General features: G+C 28.1%; 5 protein-coding genes across 9 annotated transcripts in view; 2 read left to right on the forward strand and 3 right to left on the reverse strand.

Moving 5' to 3' along the window:
* LOC138939671 (uncharacterized) overlaps positions 1-2,930 on the reverse strand; it is a 35,200-nt gene extending 32,270 nt beyond the window's left edge. The window contains exon 1 of one of the 2 annotated variants that reach the window (XM_070307706.1): positions 2,432-2,930. In XM_070307706.1, coding sequence (XP_070163807.1) covers positions 2,432-2,521 — 90 coding nt within the window. In that variant the 5' untranslated portion in view covers positions 2,522-2,930. The remainder of the gene's footprint in view (positions 1-2,431) is intronic. The other variant, XM_070307708.1, reaches the window with a different exon arrangement.
* An 838-nt stretch (positions 2,931-3,768) lies between these two features.
* LOC138939819 (lanC-like protein 2) lies at positions 3,769-6,919 on the reverse strand. Of its 2 annotated transcripts, XM_070308015.1 has the most exons (9): positions 6,728-6,919; positions 6,440-6,616; positions 6,218-6,369; positions 5,440-5,587; positions 5,208-5,348; positions 4,891-5,073; positions 4,666-4,812; positions 4,261-4,363; positions 3,769-3,976 (listed from the first exon to the last, which is right to left on the reverse strand). In XM_070308015.1, the coding sequence occupies exons 1-9, from the start codon at positions 6,824-6,826 to the stop codon at positions 3,900-3,902; spliced, it is 1,227 nt and encodes a 408-aa protein (XP_070164116.1). In that variant the 5' UTR covers positions 6,827-6,919; the 3' UTR covers positions 3,769-3,899. The 2 variants fall into 2 exon arrangements, with proteins under 2 accessions (XP_070164116.1, XP_070164117.1); XM_070308016.1 differs by lacking the exon at positions 5,208-5,348.
* A 269-nt stretch (positions 6,920-7,188) lies between these two features.
* Positions 7,189-10,326, forward strand: Pus10 (Pseudouridine synthase 10). Of its 3 annotated transcripts, XM_070307948.1 has the most exons (8): positions 7,189-7,315; positions 7,584-7,823; positions 8,127-8,231; positions 8,299-8,606; positions 8,770-8,975; positions 9,063-9,188; positions 9,269-9,461; positions 9,630-10,326. In XM_070307948.1, exons 2-8 carry the CDS (start codon positions 7,683-7,685, stop codon positions 10,063-10,065), a joined length of 1,515 nt encoding a protein of 504 aa, XP_070164049.1. In that variant the 5' UTR covers positions 7,189-7,315; positions 7,584-7,682; the 3' UTR covers positions 10,066-10,326. The 3 variants fall into 3 exon arrangements, with proteins under 3 accessions (XP_070164049.1, XP_070164051.1, XP_070164050.1); XM_070307950.1 differs by lacking the exon at positions 7,584-7,823 and having other exon boundaries at positions 7,192-7,315; XM_070307949.1 differs by lacking the exon at positions 7,189-7,315 and having other exon boundaries at positions 7,410-7,823.
* Positions 10,327-10,409: 83 nt separating this feature from the next.
* Positions 10,410-15,312, forward strand: LOC138939780 (chitinase domain-containing protein 1). The gene is given in 8 exon segments (XM_070307951.1): positions 10,410-10,976; positions 10,978-11,013; positions 11,093-11,245; positions 11,335-11,515; positions 11,594-11,703; positions 11,793-11,947; positions 12,185-12,517; positions 13,049-15,312. Coding segments are annotated over 8 exon segments (1,140 nt in total). The 5' UTR covers positions 10,410-10,946; the 3' UTR covers positions 13,191-15,312.
* Positions 13,349-17,276, reverse strand: LOC138939782 (estradiol 17-beta-dehydrogenase 11). Its single transcript, XM_070307952.1, is given in 8 exon segments — positions 13,349-13,374; positions 13,377-13,486; positions 13,962-14,078; positions 14,530-14,612; positions 14,884-15,045; positions 15,121-15,231; positions 15,957-16,081; positions 17,036-17,276. Coding segments are annotated over 8 exon segments (975 nt in total).
* Between the last annotated feature and the right edge of the window lie 394 nt (positions 17,277-17,670).

The raw sequence follows: 17,670 nt of genomic DNA on the forward strand, positions 1-17,670 counted from the left end.
TATCAAACTCGGATCTACCGATTATCAGACGCTCGCTTTATCCACTGAGAAAGAGAGAAAGAGAGAGAGAGAGAGAGAGAGAGAGAGTAATTCAGTTTTTTATTTTTTCCAAAAATAATTTTATTTTCTAAAAATTACAGATTAGAAAAGAAAAAAAAGAAAATTGGCATTCGGCCCTAAGAAAGGAGATATGTAAAATTTTCATATAGTCTTCTTTCGCAACATTATTATTGGGAGCATAGGCAGAGTGGCAGAGAAAGATCAAAATTAATAAAATAAATACTTTTAATAATTAAACCCATTAATGTAATATCTCAATTATATCCTTAGGATTTTTATTATTTTTTGAAATGTATGTATAAAATAATCGATAAATATACAATACTATATACAATATAACAAATTTCTTATATTTTCAGATTTCTTCTAAAAATGACTTTTAAGTTGCGAAATTTATTAGACACTAGAATTGACTTGCATTATGTTACGTACAAGTAATATTTTATTTAAGTTAACATAATTACAATATTTTATTATGAATACAGAAATAGCTTGAATAACTCTACATATCCTCTATGCAATCTCATTGGTTAGATATATAATTAATAATGAATATTTTCCCCACAGAAATATATTTTTGTCAAATCTTTATAATTAAGAAATTAGTAAGGTTTTCATGTAAAACACAAATAAAAATTTCCCGGTCTAATAAGCCAGATGCGGATGGTATGCGTCAGTTTTAAAGAAAATCAATTTTTCTTTTAAACTGAATGGTTGTGTGCGCACAAATTTTCCTTGGAGATACCAAGTAATTAAATGAACCGTATTTTGAGATTTTTATTTTAATGAACGATTCCTCCCGCTTCCCTAAATCTTTATTGTTTCTGAAAGAGATTTATGGGGAACAGAAAAAAGAAAATTTTCCGTCAAACCAAGATATGTTTGTCCGAAAGACTTTGTAGAAGTCTTAAGGTGGATATACACTTAGCGAACGAACAGCGAATGCGAACGTGTTGTGAAACGTTTTGAACCGTTCGTATTCGTTTTGGCGTATATATCTGCTGAATGATAATAACGAACAGTTCGCATTCGCCGTTCGTTCGATAAGTGTATACCCATCTTTATGTATCATCTTAAAAATAATGAAAAAATTACGAAAAGTTAGAGACTATTTTATATTACATTTAAAAGTGACATAAAAATTTGACAGCAATTCCAAATGTAGATCAAAATTTATCCTAATGAGAAGTAGAAGTTTTTACATGTGCTTTTATGAAAACATAACGTTGTTACGTATAGTAAAGAAAAAAGATTGATCAAAAAGATCTCAACTTTTTTTTTTGTAAAAGTGATCAAATACACATACTCTTTAAATATTTAAAATAATTTATGCAAAGTTTTATTATATAAGTCACAGATTAATTTTTCGTAAATAATTGGAGTTTGAAGATATATATATGCATATCTTTGATGTCGAAATATTCATATTTATATAATATATTCATATATTATTTTTTTCACATATTATTTTTTTAAAGTTTCATACAACGAATATTCATGTTCAAAATTTTTACACAAAAATTTCAAAATTTTATTCTCCGTTGAGAATATTAGAAAAATCGAAAATGATAGCAAATAATGTAAATAAATTAATAATAAATTAATAAAAATATATTATATGAAAAATATATTATAAGAATATTTACTGTTTTGTTTATATATGTACATGATTTACTTTATACTTTAAAATATAAATATTAGTATTTTTAATTCAGTCACTTTTTGCAAGAACTCTACAACAAATACTAAACCTAATATTAAAAATAATAATTATACAGACAGATGCCCTGCTTTAAATATTTCATGTATTGAAATAAATTTTTTCAACAAAATAATTAAATTAATTGAATATTCAAATCTTGGAAGCATATGCATATATGCATGCGTATTGTATACATATATGTATGTATATATGTATGTATGTATATGTGTGTATGTGCGCGTGTGTATCTGTAAATACACAAAAAAAAAAAAAAACATTCAACATCTATCAATTTTTCAAATTAAATAGAGTCGTACTTTAAAAAAAAAATGGAATTAGTGCAATTTATATACATATACACAAATTAATTTTTATAGACAATATATACGCATGTACAAAAATAATATAAATTATTCAAAAATAAAGACTTATTTGCAAGATATTTAGAATTTTTCATCCTTTATTCAAACAAATATTTGAGTCAGTCATTCATCAAATTTTCTGAAGGAGACGCGATGAAACCATATGTGTTTTTTTATGATACTCGTTTATTTCTATTGGACGTAAGTTTATGCATAAAAATGGCCTTGAATATGGATCATAGCAATGTAAACTTGTATAAATGTATACATTTGAATGCTTATGTTTGCGTGATACTTAGCAACTTACCGAGTAGAAAGAGACTTCGTCATACAGAACTACCCAGCCGCGGACGTCGCGACGACCACCAAAAGACAAGCACGTGGTATATGGGATCATAATGGTTCCCAAGAGAAAAAGAGAAAAAGAAAGGACGAAAAGGTAGAGAAGAAAAGAGGAAAAGAGAGAGTAACGGCCGCTTCAGCCACTGTTGCTGCGAATGGGAACGTGATGTAACGTCACACTTCTTTAATTTAGTTTCAACGATGACAATAATAATGACAACAATGATAGGCGGCAGTGATGCTGTCAATTACGATGACGACAAACGCGACGATATCACCGTCAATAGCAATCGCGCTAAATTGAATTTCAGGTAAACTGTCTACGAACAAAAATAAGGATGAATCGCAATGCCGGTGACAACAAACTATCACGAGACTTCGGCGCAACCAAAGAATCACAACCGTGTATTAGCCACGATGTGCACTATTATTTTACACGATCACATGTCGGCGCGCAAACGCGTCCTGGGAACTGGGAACTGAGAACCGGAGATCAATGAAAATAGCCGAAGACGCGCGACGAAAGCGGTGCAACGCACCGATGATAACCGAACGAAGGGGGAATAAACAAGAATCGAATTGAATCAAAGTTTATAAGAATATAATTGTCGCTTGCTAATTATATTTTTCCATATTGTTGAAGAAATAGAATCAGATTAAAAAATTTCAGAAAAAAAAAATACAAAAGTTCTGGAATAAAACAATATACATATATATATTATAAATTATATATAATAATTATTAATTTATTTATTTATTTACTTGTGTGTTAAAAAAGTAAAAGAATTTATATGAAAACATTTAATATATAATCATTTTAGCAAGATTTTAACAGCCTTTATTGTTTCTAAAAAGATCAGTTTATATTTTTGCTTTAAATATAATGATGATCACATCATGATAATGTAAAAACATAAGTTGTAATAATTTCAATATTATTTGAGGTATAATACTATCAACCTCAGTGAATCTTTGACAAAGATAATCTAACGGTCCACCCAATATTTTTATATATACCATTTGATATATTTTATGTATATTATCTTGTGTGGTAACCAAAAATTTATATATGTTTCAAGAAACACCCTGTATGAAATATATTTATCGAAATCAATAGTGTAGGATGTAGGATATATACGAAAATTCAACCCAGAAGAATTAATTATACATCGGTCTACCAATATTCTACACATATGCTTTATCCCATTAGAGTGAGTATAAACTGGGAGAGGGAGAGAGAGACATAATAAAGAATAGAAGAAATTGTTCAATTCTAATTTTAAAAATACAAAAATTCGATTGCAAAATTCAATGTAGAAGATATCAATAAGAACTTATTGTTAGATAGATATTTAACGTAAAAATGAGATGGTTGATATACAGAGAAATATGTGAAATATTAATCGTCTTTTTGAAAAAATTTATTGTCCCATTTAAATGTTATATGTCGGAAATTTAGCCAAATGTGATTGTTGTACATCTAACAAAAAGTATATAACACCAGCAAGACCTGAAAATGCAAATAATACATAAATATTATTATAATATTTTCGATCGATTTGATACATATATAAAATCTTATCATGCTTTAAGAAATATTTTCTTCAATTACCCAAGATATTATAAAAGTTTGATAATCTAAGATACTTTTAAAATTAGCCATATATAGATATATGATCTGTTTCACTGTTTGCTGTACAAGATATTGTGTGTTTTGATTGTACATTGTACACATTGCCTTATATAAGATATTAGTAATGTAAATATATTATAATTTACATATTAATAAGTTACCTTCAAACAAAGAAAAAGGTCTATCAGGACATCGATTTTGATGTGAACCATAATGAAAACACCATTCAGCAAACATGCAAGCTCGATATAAGTATTTAATATCCTAAAATTATTGAAATAATATTAAGATTAATTTTTTTAACAATTATAAATTGTTTTAATGATTATATAAATATATTTTGAAACATATTCTCATAGTAAATTTCATAGTAAAGATAGATAATATGAATACAAATATCCAAAAACTTCAAACTAAATAACTTTAATATGTTATAGTTGTGTAATATGAATTTTTTGCTGTGTATTGGTATATCTACATATCTGATAATTTGATGTTAAATCTATTTAAATCTTAAATATTCGTATATCATGTTTTGTCACCTATCTTCAAGGAATGAACCAAACCTTTGTTTCTTGAAATAAATATATGAAAGTATAACCATTTCCAGCAACACCATGACAAATGCTATATCCTTTTTTTAATAATCCTCTTTCCCATATTACTTCTCCACATCGTATTGCGGTGTCTAGAAATGTGCTATCCTCAAATATCTATTATTCCAATGATAAAATAATAAGTTACTAGAAAATAATTATAATTCACTAAATTTTGTATGGAATTTGTATTACCTTATAAGCTAAACAAAACAATATAGATATTCCAGGTGCTCCATGACACCATTGTACTAATTTGTCAGAAGGATTTCCTATTGAAGAAGGGAAATTTCCAGAAGAAAATTGTAATTTTTGAAGATAGTATAACGATGGTTTCAAATAATTGTCAATTTGTACTTGTGTTAAATAATGTTGTGCCTAAAAGAAAAAAGAAAAAATGCAAATAATAATAGTGATATAGCTAACTTTACATTTTAAAGTATTAAGATAATAAAATCAAATAGCAAATAATGTATCATTTTCCAAAATATATAATTTTTGTAATGTAACACCTGTAATAACAAATATAGTATGCCAGCTAATCCATGAGCACCACCAACATATTCTTTATGATGCCAAGAATACATTAGAGGTGATTGACAACGATTTGATGAAGAATATGATATACCGCTTTTTATTATATAAGAAATAACCTGTGTAAAAACAATTTTTTTTTATATAAAAAAATTTTATATTATTTTAATAGATATAAATTATATATAAAGTTATATTAAAAAACAATACTTTTTTTATGAGATCTGCTTCTATAGGAGTTGGAGATATATTTGCATTTACATAAAGCAAACCAGCTAAATATCCAGCTCTTCCATATAGTAATTCATCAGGAACATCATTATGTTTATCCAAAACATAAGTAGATAGAGATTTTAATCTATAAATTTTTAAATTAAATTATTTCTCTATCTCTTATATGTAAATATCGCGAAAAATAATTATACCTATTAAAATTTATTTTACAGCATATTTACTTTGTTCAAATCGAGATGTTTTTAAACAATGAAAATTGCGAATAATCCAAATTTAAATTTTATTTCTTTAATAAAAGAAATTTTCAAAAATAATAAGAAAAACTATTATTTTACCTTATTGTTAATTTTCAGTTCTACATTTGTGTTTTACCTTTACTATTAATGATTGAGATTATATTATTACCGTTTTGTATTTCATATATTTATATGAATTATTAAAATGTTTTAAATTTTCATTATTCAAAAATATTTAAGCTTTATAATAGAACAATAAAAATTAAATATTCAAATTTTTATCAAATATTTATAAAAATTTTAAATTTAGCTTAAGGTTTATATGTATATATAATTATATATATAATAACTCTCTCTCCCTTTCTCTGAAATCTATCTAATCTCTCTAAAAAAATTTATCTGGAAAATACTTTATTAGACGTAAATAAAATCCCTATATACAAATCTTAGTAATTAAATAAATAAAAATTCATGACTTCAAAATGCATTCGTAATTCAAATATTAAAAAATTATATACTTATAAATTAATTGTTCCATTTCTTCTTTCATTCCCTGTGAATATAATATTACAGCTGTCAATGCTAGTGGACCTGCAATTCCAGTCAAAAAAGTTATTTTATGCTTGCTTTTGAATTCTATAGCACATTTTCTTAATATATCTGTTGCTGTCTGAAAAATTATATTAAAATGACATTTGATTTTTAACTGAAAAATACAGTATCCAAATTTTCGTAAATACTTTGATATATGTAGAGTCATTGTAATATTTCCCATAATGATATAATGTAAACGCAATTCCTGCTGAGCCAGTGTATATAGAATAATCATCGTTATACCATTTCTTTTCATTTTCTTTTAATGTTTTCATTAACTTCTTTGTTTCTGATGTCAATATTGATTTAAATTTATTATGAATCTGAAAAATGTTTTTTTTTGCATAAAATTTTATACAATAATTTCATAATAATTTTACTTATACATTACAAAATATAACATTATATAAAACTCATAATTAAAAACTATATACCGTAGTAGAATTATTCTCAATTATATTATGACTGACAGAAATGGAGTAATCTTCAAAGTGATTCTTATAATGCCTAGTAGTATCCATGAGAGTTTCCATAAATTTTATTTCTTTCCGATTATAAAACTATACACATATAATAAACTTTAGACCACTGAAATATAAAATGCTTTCCAGCAAGGGGGGAGACACAGGGTGTATTCCAGCATGTTACACAGATGACATAATATCACATGATTGGCTATTAAATAAAGAAATTTTCGGGATCCTAAAAATTCTCTATTTGATAGCCAATCATGTGATACTGTGTGTTACACTGTGGCTGCGGTCGGGAAGACGCTAGAGATTCTTTGAAGCATTGCATTAACCAATCAGAATAAAGAAATTTTTACTCTTTTTATCCTGATTGATCGATCAAACGCTTCGAAACATTTCTAGTTTCTAACATCATTCCGACCGTAGAGCTGTGTTCCAATTCCATTCGGGTGCACCCGATATTATAGTACACGTGAAATATACTATAATATCGAGTACACACCCGGGTGGGGAATCGGAACACAACAAGCCTGTGTCAACTGAAATATAAACGTAATCGTAGAATCAACCAATCACCGGTATCCGTATCCGTAGTATTTCAACCAATATGGCTGAAATGTTACGGGCGCTTATTTACTACCTGTTGTTGGCCATTATGAAGCCTATCACACACAAATTGGCACAATTGCATATGCATAGCATAAGACCGTCTGGACCAATGAGCATCGAAATAAAATCGCCATATTGATTTACATAGCATGCTCATTGGTCCAGACGATCGTATGCTATTTAATATTCCTGAGTGAGAAAACTTGTCCAGTGTCATTATAATTTACGAAGCGAAGTGTACGAGTTCTGGTATTGTAGACACAAAGCTTTAAAGAGAGAGAAAATAATATTAGATATTTTGATTATTACGATGTATTCTATTTCGACGGACGAAGAAAAAAAGATTTTCCACTTTTTAAAATCGCAAGGTTGCTGTTTAAGATGTTGTTTACGATTTATTGGATATCGTACATCAGAATGTTATTGCAAGCCTTTTGAATTTGTAGCACGAGTAAGTTTGTTTTTAATAAGAAAAAAAGAAAAATGATATCGAAAAAAATATATATATATATATATCAATATCAATAACAATCTCAATAAAAATGATTTAATTAAATTTATAACATCACAATTTCGTTATTATATGAAGATATTACTTGCATTTAGAGAGAGAGAAAGGAAAGAAATTTTCTTGTAAAAATATTGGAGAAAGAAATGTAAAAATTTTAAATTATGTGAACGGACCAATGATATAAAAAATAATCTTGTTACATATAAATTTGACTTGGTAAAGATTCATAATGTATTATTATAGATGGATAGTTTTGATACAAGAGATTACATTTCTTCGGAAGAAACACCTTGTGTTGTATGTTTAGGAGTACTTCAAGATAAGACACAAGAAAAAGTAGTGATAAAGGTAAAATATGAAAATTAATACATATTTTTATATATATATGTTACTTGATATCTGATGCCTTTTGCAGATAATAGAGGAAGTAAAAGAAAAAGGTTACGATTGCACAACTTTTACTTGTGCATTGACTGTTCCTGTATCAGTGAAACTCAGAGAACATATATTGTATGCTCATATGTCTAAAGAATTGGATATTCACAAATCTGTTGTAGCTGGTCTTAGAACAAGATTACAAAATATCAAAGATACCTGGAAATCATTTATGATTCCAAAACTTGAACAAGCTATGAAAAAATGTGCAGATCTATTAACACCATCACCTTTTCTCATTGAGGTTTTCTTAACGTATGCTAATGATGAAATAATATTTAAAGAATTGTAAGTCACACACATCCTTTTAAAATTTTACATGATGTAAAACAAGATTAGTGTTTTTAATTATTAATGATAAAGGAGATAATTTAAATAAGAGAAAATTGTCTTTTTATAATAAGGATATCTAATCTATTTTCTATATCTATTTTCTTATTTATACTTTCAGAATGAACAAACACAAAGAAGGTAGTAATAAACAAAAAAGAAGAAAATTCAATGATAACATATTTAGTAGGAAGAATATTGAAATTTTACTCCTTGAAACAACGGATGAACAACTTGTACAACATTTTAAAATTTCACAAATTGTATCAAAAATGTTTGTCTCTGTAGATAATATTTTGTGTTCTCATAGCAGTATTTTCATAGGAGGTATCAACATAACTAAAATGATACTAGAGTTATTTATAAATAATTATAGTATAGCATTAAATTTCTTACACAGCTTCACAATTTCAGGATGTTATAACAAATTCTCAAGAAAACTTAGTCAGACTCCCTGGTTCATAAATGGTGAAAAAAAAGTGGATACCTCGGTGCAAGACTTACTGTGCAATCTTATTGCTGAAACTATGAAGGCAGAATGTATGATTTGGTTGTGTTTATATTATTATTGTATATATTTCTATTTTCAACAAAGCTATAAGGTGTTTATATTTGCACAGCAATAAAGTTTTTATCATCAGGAAGAGAAGATGTTGACGTACGAAACATATATAGTGGCCGACCATTCGCGGTTGAATTGATAAATCCTCGTATGACAAATATTACAAATGAACTTTTAAGACATTTAGCTGTCAATATCAATCAGTCAACTAAACAGGTCCAAATAACATCAGGTTTAAAAGTTCTTTCAAGGTACATTTTTTTAAAACATTTCTTTTAAAATATAATTTTTAAAATCAATTCAATTAAAATAAATTAAATTGTTGAGAATATAATATATATATATATATATAAAATTAAAATAGATTCAATGAATATTAAGTAAATAAATTTAAGGTAAATATATATATACATTTTCAGGTTTGATTTGAAAAAGCTTAAAGAAGGTGAGAATGTTAAAACAAAGTTTTATCGTGCCTTATGCGTTTGTCAAAGCACGAACGGCGGTAGTTTGTCACAATTGGAAACTCTAAATGAATTGAAGAATATCAAAATCATTCAGAAAACACCAATAAGAGTGTTGCATAGGAGGCCTTTAAGTCCACGAACGCGCATCATTTACGAGATGCGCGTACGCTGGGCAAAGCCGCATGAACTGAAGAAATTATTACAAGTTTCCGTTGAGAATACCGATAAGTTTTTTATTCTCGATGTCAAAACACAAGCGGGTACATACGTGAAGGAATTCGTACATGGTGATTTTGGTAGGACTAAACCGAGTTTATGTGATTTTCTCAATGCTGAAGTGGATATTGTAGCGTTAGACGTCACGGGTATTAATTTGCAATGGCCATAACAGTAAATAATTGATACATTTGATCTTACATCTGATTAAAAAATTATTGAATATGAAATGTGTGTTATAAAAATGAATAAATAATATAATATGCATTATATATGTGCGTTTATACGGTTGAGTATCGGATATATTTGCTCGCATGCGCATGTATATAGATTTTTTACTCCTATAATTTTTTTGAAAATTGCAAAATGGTAAATGACCTCGATTTAACCAACTCTGTCTGTACACGAGAAATTATACGATTATTACCGGACACTATATACAGTGATGTCAGATTCGAGATGCGCATCACACCAAACCGTAATAGAGGGGATACGCACCAATCAAAAACCGCGTATATGTCGCATTAATGTGGTTTTCTACTGTTGTTTATCCCCTCTATTACGGTTTGGTGTGATGCGCATCCCGAATGTGACATCACTGTCTGTATATTTTGCCCAATTGAAAATGGCTGCCCTCACATGTTTAACATTTATATTAGCTAGCGTCTAGTCTAGTACAACATCTAGAAATCAGCGAAAATACAGGCTTATTTTGTTTTATTTTTTGTATTTGTTCGTTTTTTAATTTTCAGAGATTTTTGTTTTTTAATGAAACAAATGTAATATATTAAAATTAAAGTATGGCAGCAAGTTTGAACCTTGCAAAAACTATCCGGTCCTTATCAAAACTATAGAAGTATATACAGGCATTGAAAAGATAAAAAGCAAAAAATTTAATATATGGAATATATAGAAAGTGTGACACAAGTAAATTTGATTAGTCATTTAAGAAATATTTTAAATACGATTTGAAATATTTTGTAATTGTGACTAAATATAATTACATAGTATGAACGCGGTTATTCTGATTGTAATATTATTTCTTGGAGAATTATGTTGTGGTACTCTGTCACCACCGGCAAGAAAAAATGAAAAAGAGAAAAAAAAAGCTACCAATAAGGTAGATATCATAAAAAGAGATGTTCTATTTTTTTTATAAATATATAAATATTTTTTTACTTTAAATATTGTACTTTAAGTTATACCAGGGTCCTGTAAATCAAAATGTTTTCCAAAGAAACTTAGTAGTAGAAAATCCTAAACAGCAGGATATTCTTCATGAATCTGGCCGATATTTTGAAGATACAAATTATAGAAGATTTAAAAAAGAAGTATTAGGATATTGTACTTCTGTAAGTAATTATTGCAACGCTATGTATAGCTTTGTAGAGAATTATAAGAATAAAATATATTTATTTATTGAATATATCTAATTTTACAGTGGAATACGGATGGATTCAAAGTTTCTAAAATATTTCATGGCAAGTTTACAATGATATCACCAGTATGGTTGTCTTTTCCTTTTGGCAATCTGTCAACCTATCAATTGGCCACTCACTCTATACAGACTAAATGGATAAAAGAAATGAGAAATAATAATAATGCTAATCATAGCGTAAAGCGTAAGTAAAAATGGATTGAAATATATCCATAGATCTATATTGGTTAGTTATTTATTATCGAATTATTATTACTTTTAGTCTTACCTAGAGTATTGTTTGAACACTGGTCAATTGACGACATTATTAGAATATACAATAATACAGAGAGCCAAACACAATTAATAGTATCGCTCGTGGATATTGCTCAGGTATAAATAGAATATCTTTTTTCTCAAAAAATATAGATTATTGTTTATTCTATTAAAATATAATATATAGAAATATCTTATGCTTACAGACCTTCCATTTTAATGGATATGTTTTAGAAATATGGAACCAGTTTGTATTTGCAGGTGCAAATTTATCAGTTATTACTTTTATAGTTAGATATATTGCACAGGAGTTAAAAAAATATAATTTGGACATTATATTAGCAATACCACCATCTAGAGGGTATTTAATGACAATATTTTTTGAAAGTACTTTCGCAGGAAGGCCCTTGTATTAAATTATATGATTATGTTCTCATGCAATCATCTAATTGAAATGCAAATGTAGAATAATGAGAGCAGTAGAAAAGATATAATAAACAATAGAAAGTCAAAAAATATGCACTACAAGGGCTTATCTGTACATATATATGACATAGATATCTTCCTATTTAATTGATATTTCTTCAAATTTTTTTAGTGCACAAATTGAATTGTTTTCAAAACAACAATTTGATGATTTAGCATCATATGTAAATGCTTTTTCACTAATGACTTATGATTACTCGAGTATACAAAGACCAGGTCCAAATAGTCCTTTAAATTGGGCCAGGCAATGTGTTGAACTATTAGTTCCGCAGAAAGACGATCGTAGACGATCTCAAATTTTATTAGGTATTAATTTCTATGGTTACATTTATACACCAGAGGGTGGTAGAGCAATTCTTGCATCTGAATACTTGGGTATACTGAAATCATTTAAAGGAAAGATCCAGTGGGATGATAATAGCAAGGAGCATTTCTTTAAATCAAAGTAAGTTTTTTTCTGACTATATAATACTTTGTAAGTATATGTGTGTATATATATATATATATATATACATACACATATATACAGGGTGTGCGGTAATAATCGTATCACCTCTTTTATGCAAATAGAGCGTATGAAACCGAGGAAAGTCCTTTACCATTTTGCGATTTCCGCAATAATTATTCAGAAATTAAATAAAAAAAATCTGCCATTTTGCGCAAATATAAGCGCGCAGTGTATAGACAGCCCATGGGTATACGATCGCTAGGACGCGAAAATCCAGCGTTATGCACCACTCGTTTATAAAGCGCTCTTAAAGTTTTCTCGCGAACTTGGCAATCGCATAACAGGGCTGTATCTTTTCGCCACGCGCTTATACTCGTGCAAATTGGCAGATTTTTTTACTTAATTTTTCAATAATTATTGCGAAAATCACAAAAAGGACTTTTCTCCTTGGTTTAATCTACTCTATCTGTACACGAGAAGTGATACGGTTATTACTGAACACTCTATATATAAATGCATTTATTTCAGGTTATCTGTAGGTAATGGGTATGTTTTCTATCCAACATTATATTCGATTAAGGAAAGGTTAGATCTCGCTAATGAATTAGGTACAGGGATTTCAATATGGGAATTAGGTCAAGGACTGAATTATTTTTACGATTTGCTGTAAATGGTTAATTCTGTTTTCATTTTAAATAGAGTTTATTATATAAAACATGTGTAGATACATAAGAAAGAACTAAAAAACATTTCAATATTTATAAAATTGATATTGATATAAAAATATATTTCAAAGATATAAAATATCTATTTTAGTTTCCTGTAACTTTACTGCTCGCATATATGTTTATACTATCATTATCATTTGATGTCTTCCTTGATTCACGACCTTTGAATGTCATCATAATTTGTGGTCCTTTCAAAATGTGATACATTAATGCCCAGCATATTTTAATTGGGAATAGACTGAAAACATTAAAATCTTTTAAGTATTGTATTAAGGCTTATTTTATGTATGTTTTGTATGAATTTTCTTCTTACGAAATACAATGAAATTTTTTGTAGATACGGTTACTTAATTCTGTTTGATAATATGGATTAGTAAAATACGCCAAAAACTTTTTTTTGTTCTCCCACATTAATAAATAATGGTGCATTAGTGCTACATTATCAACGAAAATAGACCCTGCGACGATTGACCAAGATTTATAGCTATTTATTAATTTATGAATCAAAAAGAAAGTTTTCGGCATATTATACTAACCCATATTATTAAATACGTGTGATCGCATTAAAAAAAAAACTTATTTATTTTGATGTATTTTGCAAGAAAAACATTCATATGATTTTTCGCTTTTAACGTTACAACTCAATATGACATCAATAAGGGAGATGATCATTAAAATTTTTTATGTATAGTGCGTATTTATATTGAACTCACTATTTAAATAGCAATAAATATTTTATGATGTTGGGCAACACTATCAACATCTCATTCGCTAATACACCCGCGACCACTCGTTCAGCAACGTATTCTGGTTTAAGCATCGGCAACAATCTGTTTGGTGTGTGAATTATTTTGTAAATTTTTATTAAAATTTTCATACAATATAAATTATTATATATAAGATCGACAAGGGGAGGGGAAAAGAGAGAGAGAGGGAGAGAGAGACTATGGTGACCACTGTCAGCTGGCCGTGAATTACGAATTCGTAATTTTAATATTATGGCTCCTGTACATAAAATGCGGCAAGAAACGACGTGGTAGCCAGTCAATTTTTCGCTATTATGGAAAAGTTGTAAGTCGATTGACTAACGCGTTGCTTTTTAAATGAGTATGGCAAGCGTTGCCGCATCGTGTATACAAGAACCATAATTATAGAAATCATTGAACTCGACTATTAAAAAAATGTTAAGAATATATAGTGCTAAGAATACAGAAGTAGAGAGAGACTATAGTTTTTCTTACCGGTATTTGTGTTATACTTTTACGTTATACTTTTACAAACCTGGGATTTACTCCATTGAACATTCCCGTGTTTATGAGATAAGGGCAAACCAAAGTCATGTGAATTCCATCGTATCCATGCACCTTAGAACACATCAAATAATACAATTCAACAAGGGAATCTAGACAAAGAATAATCATTTTTGTGTTGAATATAACTCGGCATTCTAAATATCACATCACAAAAAAGCATTTGCCTATGTTGCATTTGCCATAACTATTCACAGCGACCGATTAGATACTTTTTACTAGATTAATCGGAGGATTAGGGAGTTCCGTAGGCAGTTATATTAGGACGCAAGCATTCGAGTGTCACCCGATAATTATTCGCTTTATTAAATAATTTTTTATGTACTTTTAGCTCGGTAAAAAGACTCTCGTGACATCCAATGGCTGCGAATTTTGTCGCAGAATAATCCGTGCATTTATAAGTTCCTATGAGTCCCGTGACGCTTGCTATTGTCACAATATGACCGTGATTTTTTTTCATCATGTCTTTTAAAAATGATTTTGTAATCTGCAACAATATTAGATGAAATATAGTCGAAAATTAACGATTTCTGTAAGATAGAGAGCTAATATTTATACTCACCCAATAATGCGATAGGATATTTACTTTAAATGTTTGTTCGATTTCGCAATCTGGCAATTCCATAAAAGTTCTTCCGTAAACATATCCAGCGTTATTCACTAACATACTTACCTGAAATAATTATTTATAATTATAAATTTTTTTTGCGTTTTAGATCTTCAAAAAATATTTTTTAAAAAGCAGAACTCTCTCCCTTTCTCTCTTCTAAATTATCTTTTACGTATATAATCAAATATTTGTATAGTGAGATGTCGTTATAAATCTTGTCTATAGAATGCGTCATAATTTGCACTCACTTATAAGAGAGGAATTATTAAATAAAGATCATTTAATCAGCGCTATTTTTTACGTTCGTAAAAGCTGCGCACCGAGTTGAATGTGCGTTACGCATACTAATCGATGCGCGACTTAAGAACGTATTCTCGCCTAAAAAACAGCGCTGATTAGATAGCTTTTATTTAAAAATTCCTCTTTTATTAAGCATCGCAAAAAAATGGTTCAAAATTTTTTGACTCATTTTTCATTCAGAAATAGCGCTATGTAATTCGTGGGCAAATTGATACATTTTGTATTTTGCGAATAAGTTGAGTTTCATAAAGTGACATATTCTTTTCTTGTGCTACCTTTTCACGTAATTCTATAACAAATGACTATATTGTTAGAGTGGGAAAGCGAGCGAAAGTTAAAAAGTGCAATAGCATTTTTATTTTGTGCATAAAGAAAGTGGGAAATTTTATAATAAAAACTGTTTGGCCTAAACAATTTTACACAATACAGACAATTATTTATAGTTTATAAACTTACATCAATTTTTATTCAATTTATTTTCTACTTACATTTCCGACTTCGATCTGTATTACTTTCGCAACGCGATATATTTCTTCTTTGTCAGCGATATCGCAACAATATGTGTAACATTTTCCACCGACTTTCTTTATTTCTTCCGCAACTTCCGTAAGACCTACATGTCATTTACATATGCATATTTATACTTTGTCCATATTACATATCTTCAAATTTATATATAGAATTGCGTTTGTGTATAATTTAAGGAGTTAAATCAAACACAATTAGATGTAATTACCCAAATAGCAAAATGACGACATAATGACGGTAAATTTTAGTCACAAAATAGCCAATTAGACGTCTTAAGTTAAGTCATATAATACCCGGATATGACATCGATATGTCATCCGGGGATGTCATTTTCTGACATTTTTTTGACGGCCGAAGTAAGAGCAATCACAGTATCAATATATATAATACAACATATATTAATGTAAATAAATAGATAAATTTAAAAATAATTTAATTTATAAAATTAAAGATTTTATTTATATAAAAGTTAATTTTTGTTTTATATCTTAAGCAGATAATAACAAACGATTTTTATTTATTCAGACAATTTCTGTCCGAATAAGTGAAAATCGAACCTTTATCTATCCGATTTTTCAAAAATTAGTTCAATATCTGAATTGCCTTATATAAGGATCGTCTCAGAAATTATTAAATTCATAGAAATAGTTCTTACAATCTCATCAGCCGCATTTTATATTCGTTTATGACAAAAATTTGAATAAGTATAGATAGTGAACAAATGCGTTGCATAACTGTAAAAACGAATGAATTTTAATCTTAATACAAATCATAAAAGAACTTTATTAAAGCCATTAGCCACATCATACACCAATGATTAAAGGTGTCATTATGCCGTCTTTTGATGTCTTAATTTAGTTGATTTATTTTGAGGTCCTAAATTTTCATATTTTAAGTTAGGACGTATTTAACTTTGAAATACCCTGTATAATTTATTCTCTATTTTTTTTTTAAATATATATTTAAAATAATTTAAATATTAGTTATTTGATTACAAAAAATAATTATTCATCTGGGATAAAATATAATAATTTCTTACCATTTTTGTTGATGTCCCAGACAATTACACGCGCACCAAGTTTGGCAAGTTTAATCGCGATTAATTTGCCAATTCCGCTTGCACCACCCGTAACGAGAGCAATTTCATCTTTGATCAATTTTGCTCGATATCGGCGAGGAACTAGCATTGATATCACGGTTTTAGTAATGTAAAGTACCGCTACGCCGATGAATAGAAATAAATCATAGATCATATGTGCGGCTTCCTTCAGATTTATCATTTTGCGATCTAATAATAAATGTCGTTGAAAAACATTGTAAAATACAAAAAAACCAATTTTTTTATAATCTCTCTTCTTTTATAATATCTTTATAATTTTTATAATTTCTTTCAATAACATAATTCAAAATTTTTTCTTTTTTAAACAAGTAAGAAAGTGATTATTTCCTGTAGATTTTTATGCTGTATAAAATTTTGACTTCCAAATTGCTCCATTATATTACAAATAAAAAAAAAAATTTAATTCAGATAAAAGATATATCTTAATGTATCTTATTTCTTATAACTACGCCGTATGACTTGTTGGAGAAGTTTTGTTGCAAGCAAAATGAATTATGTTATTAGAAGTTTTAATCTTTAAAAGAAATGTGATGCGTGTAAGTTTTTAATTTTTT

This window comes from Polyergus mexicanus, unplaced genomic scaffold (assembly GCF_030449975.1).
Source record: "Polyergus mexicanus isolate NDT 795.1 unplaced genomic scaffold, iyPolMexi1.0 SCAF_15, whole genome shotgun sequence".
NCBI classification, from domain to species: Eukaryota; Metazoa; Arthropoda; class Insecta; order Hymenoptera; family Formicidae; genus Polyergus; species Polyergus mexicanus.

What these genes read in the sequence shown, in the direction of transcription:
- LOC138939819 (XM_070308015.1), bottom strand. Translation starts at nt 6,826, where the DNA reads ATGGAAACTCTCATGGATACTACTAGGCATTATAAGAATCACTTTGAA. An exon ending in AAGCAGATCTCATAAAAAAA is followed by an intron (nt 5,349 to 5,439) that starts GTATTGTTTTTT and finishes GTTTTTACACAG; the next exon opens with GTTATTTCTTATATAATAAA. An exon ending in ACCTTTTTCTTTGTTTGAAG is followed by an intron (nt 3,977 to 4,260) that starts GTAACTTATTAA and finishes TTGCATTTTCAG; the next exon opens with GTCTTGCTGGTGTTATATAC.
- Pus10 (XM_070307948.1), top strand. Translation starts at nt 7,683, where the DNA reads ATGTATTCTATTTCGACGGACGAAGAAAAAAAGATTTTCCACTTTTTA. An exon ending in CTTTTGAATTTGTAGCACGA is followed by an intron (nt 7,824 to 8,126) that starts GTAAGTTTGTTT and finishes GTATTATTATAG; the next exon opens with ATGGATAGTTTTGATACAAG. An exon ending in AAGAAAAAGTAGTGATAAAG is followed by an intron (nt 8,232 to 8,298) that starts GTAAAATATGAA and finishes TGCCTTTTGCAG; the next exon opens with ATAATAGAGGAAGTAAAAGA.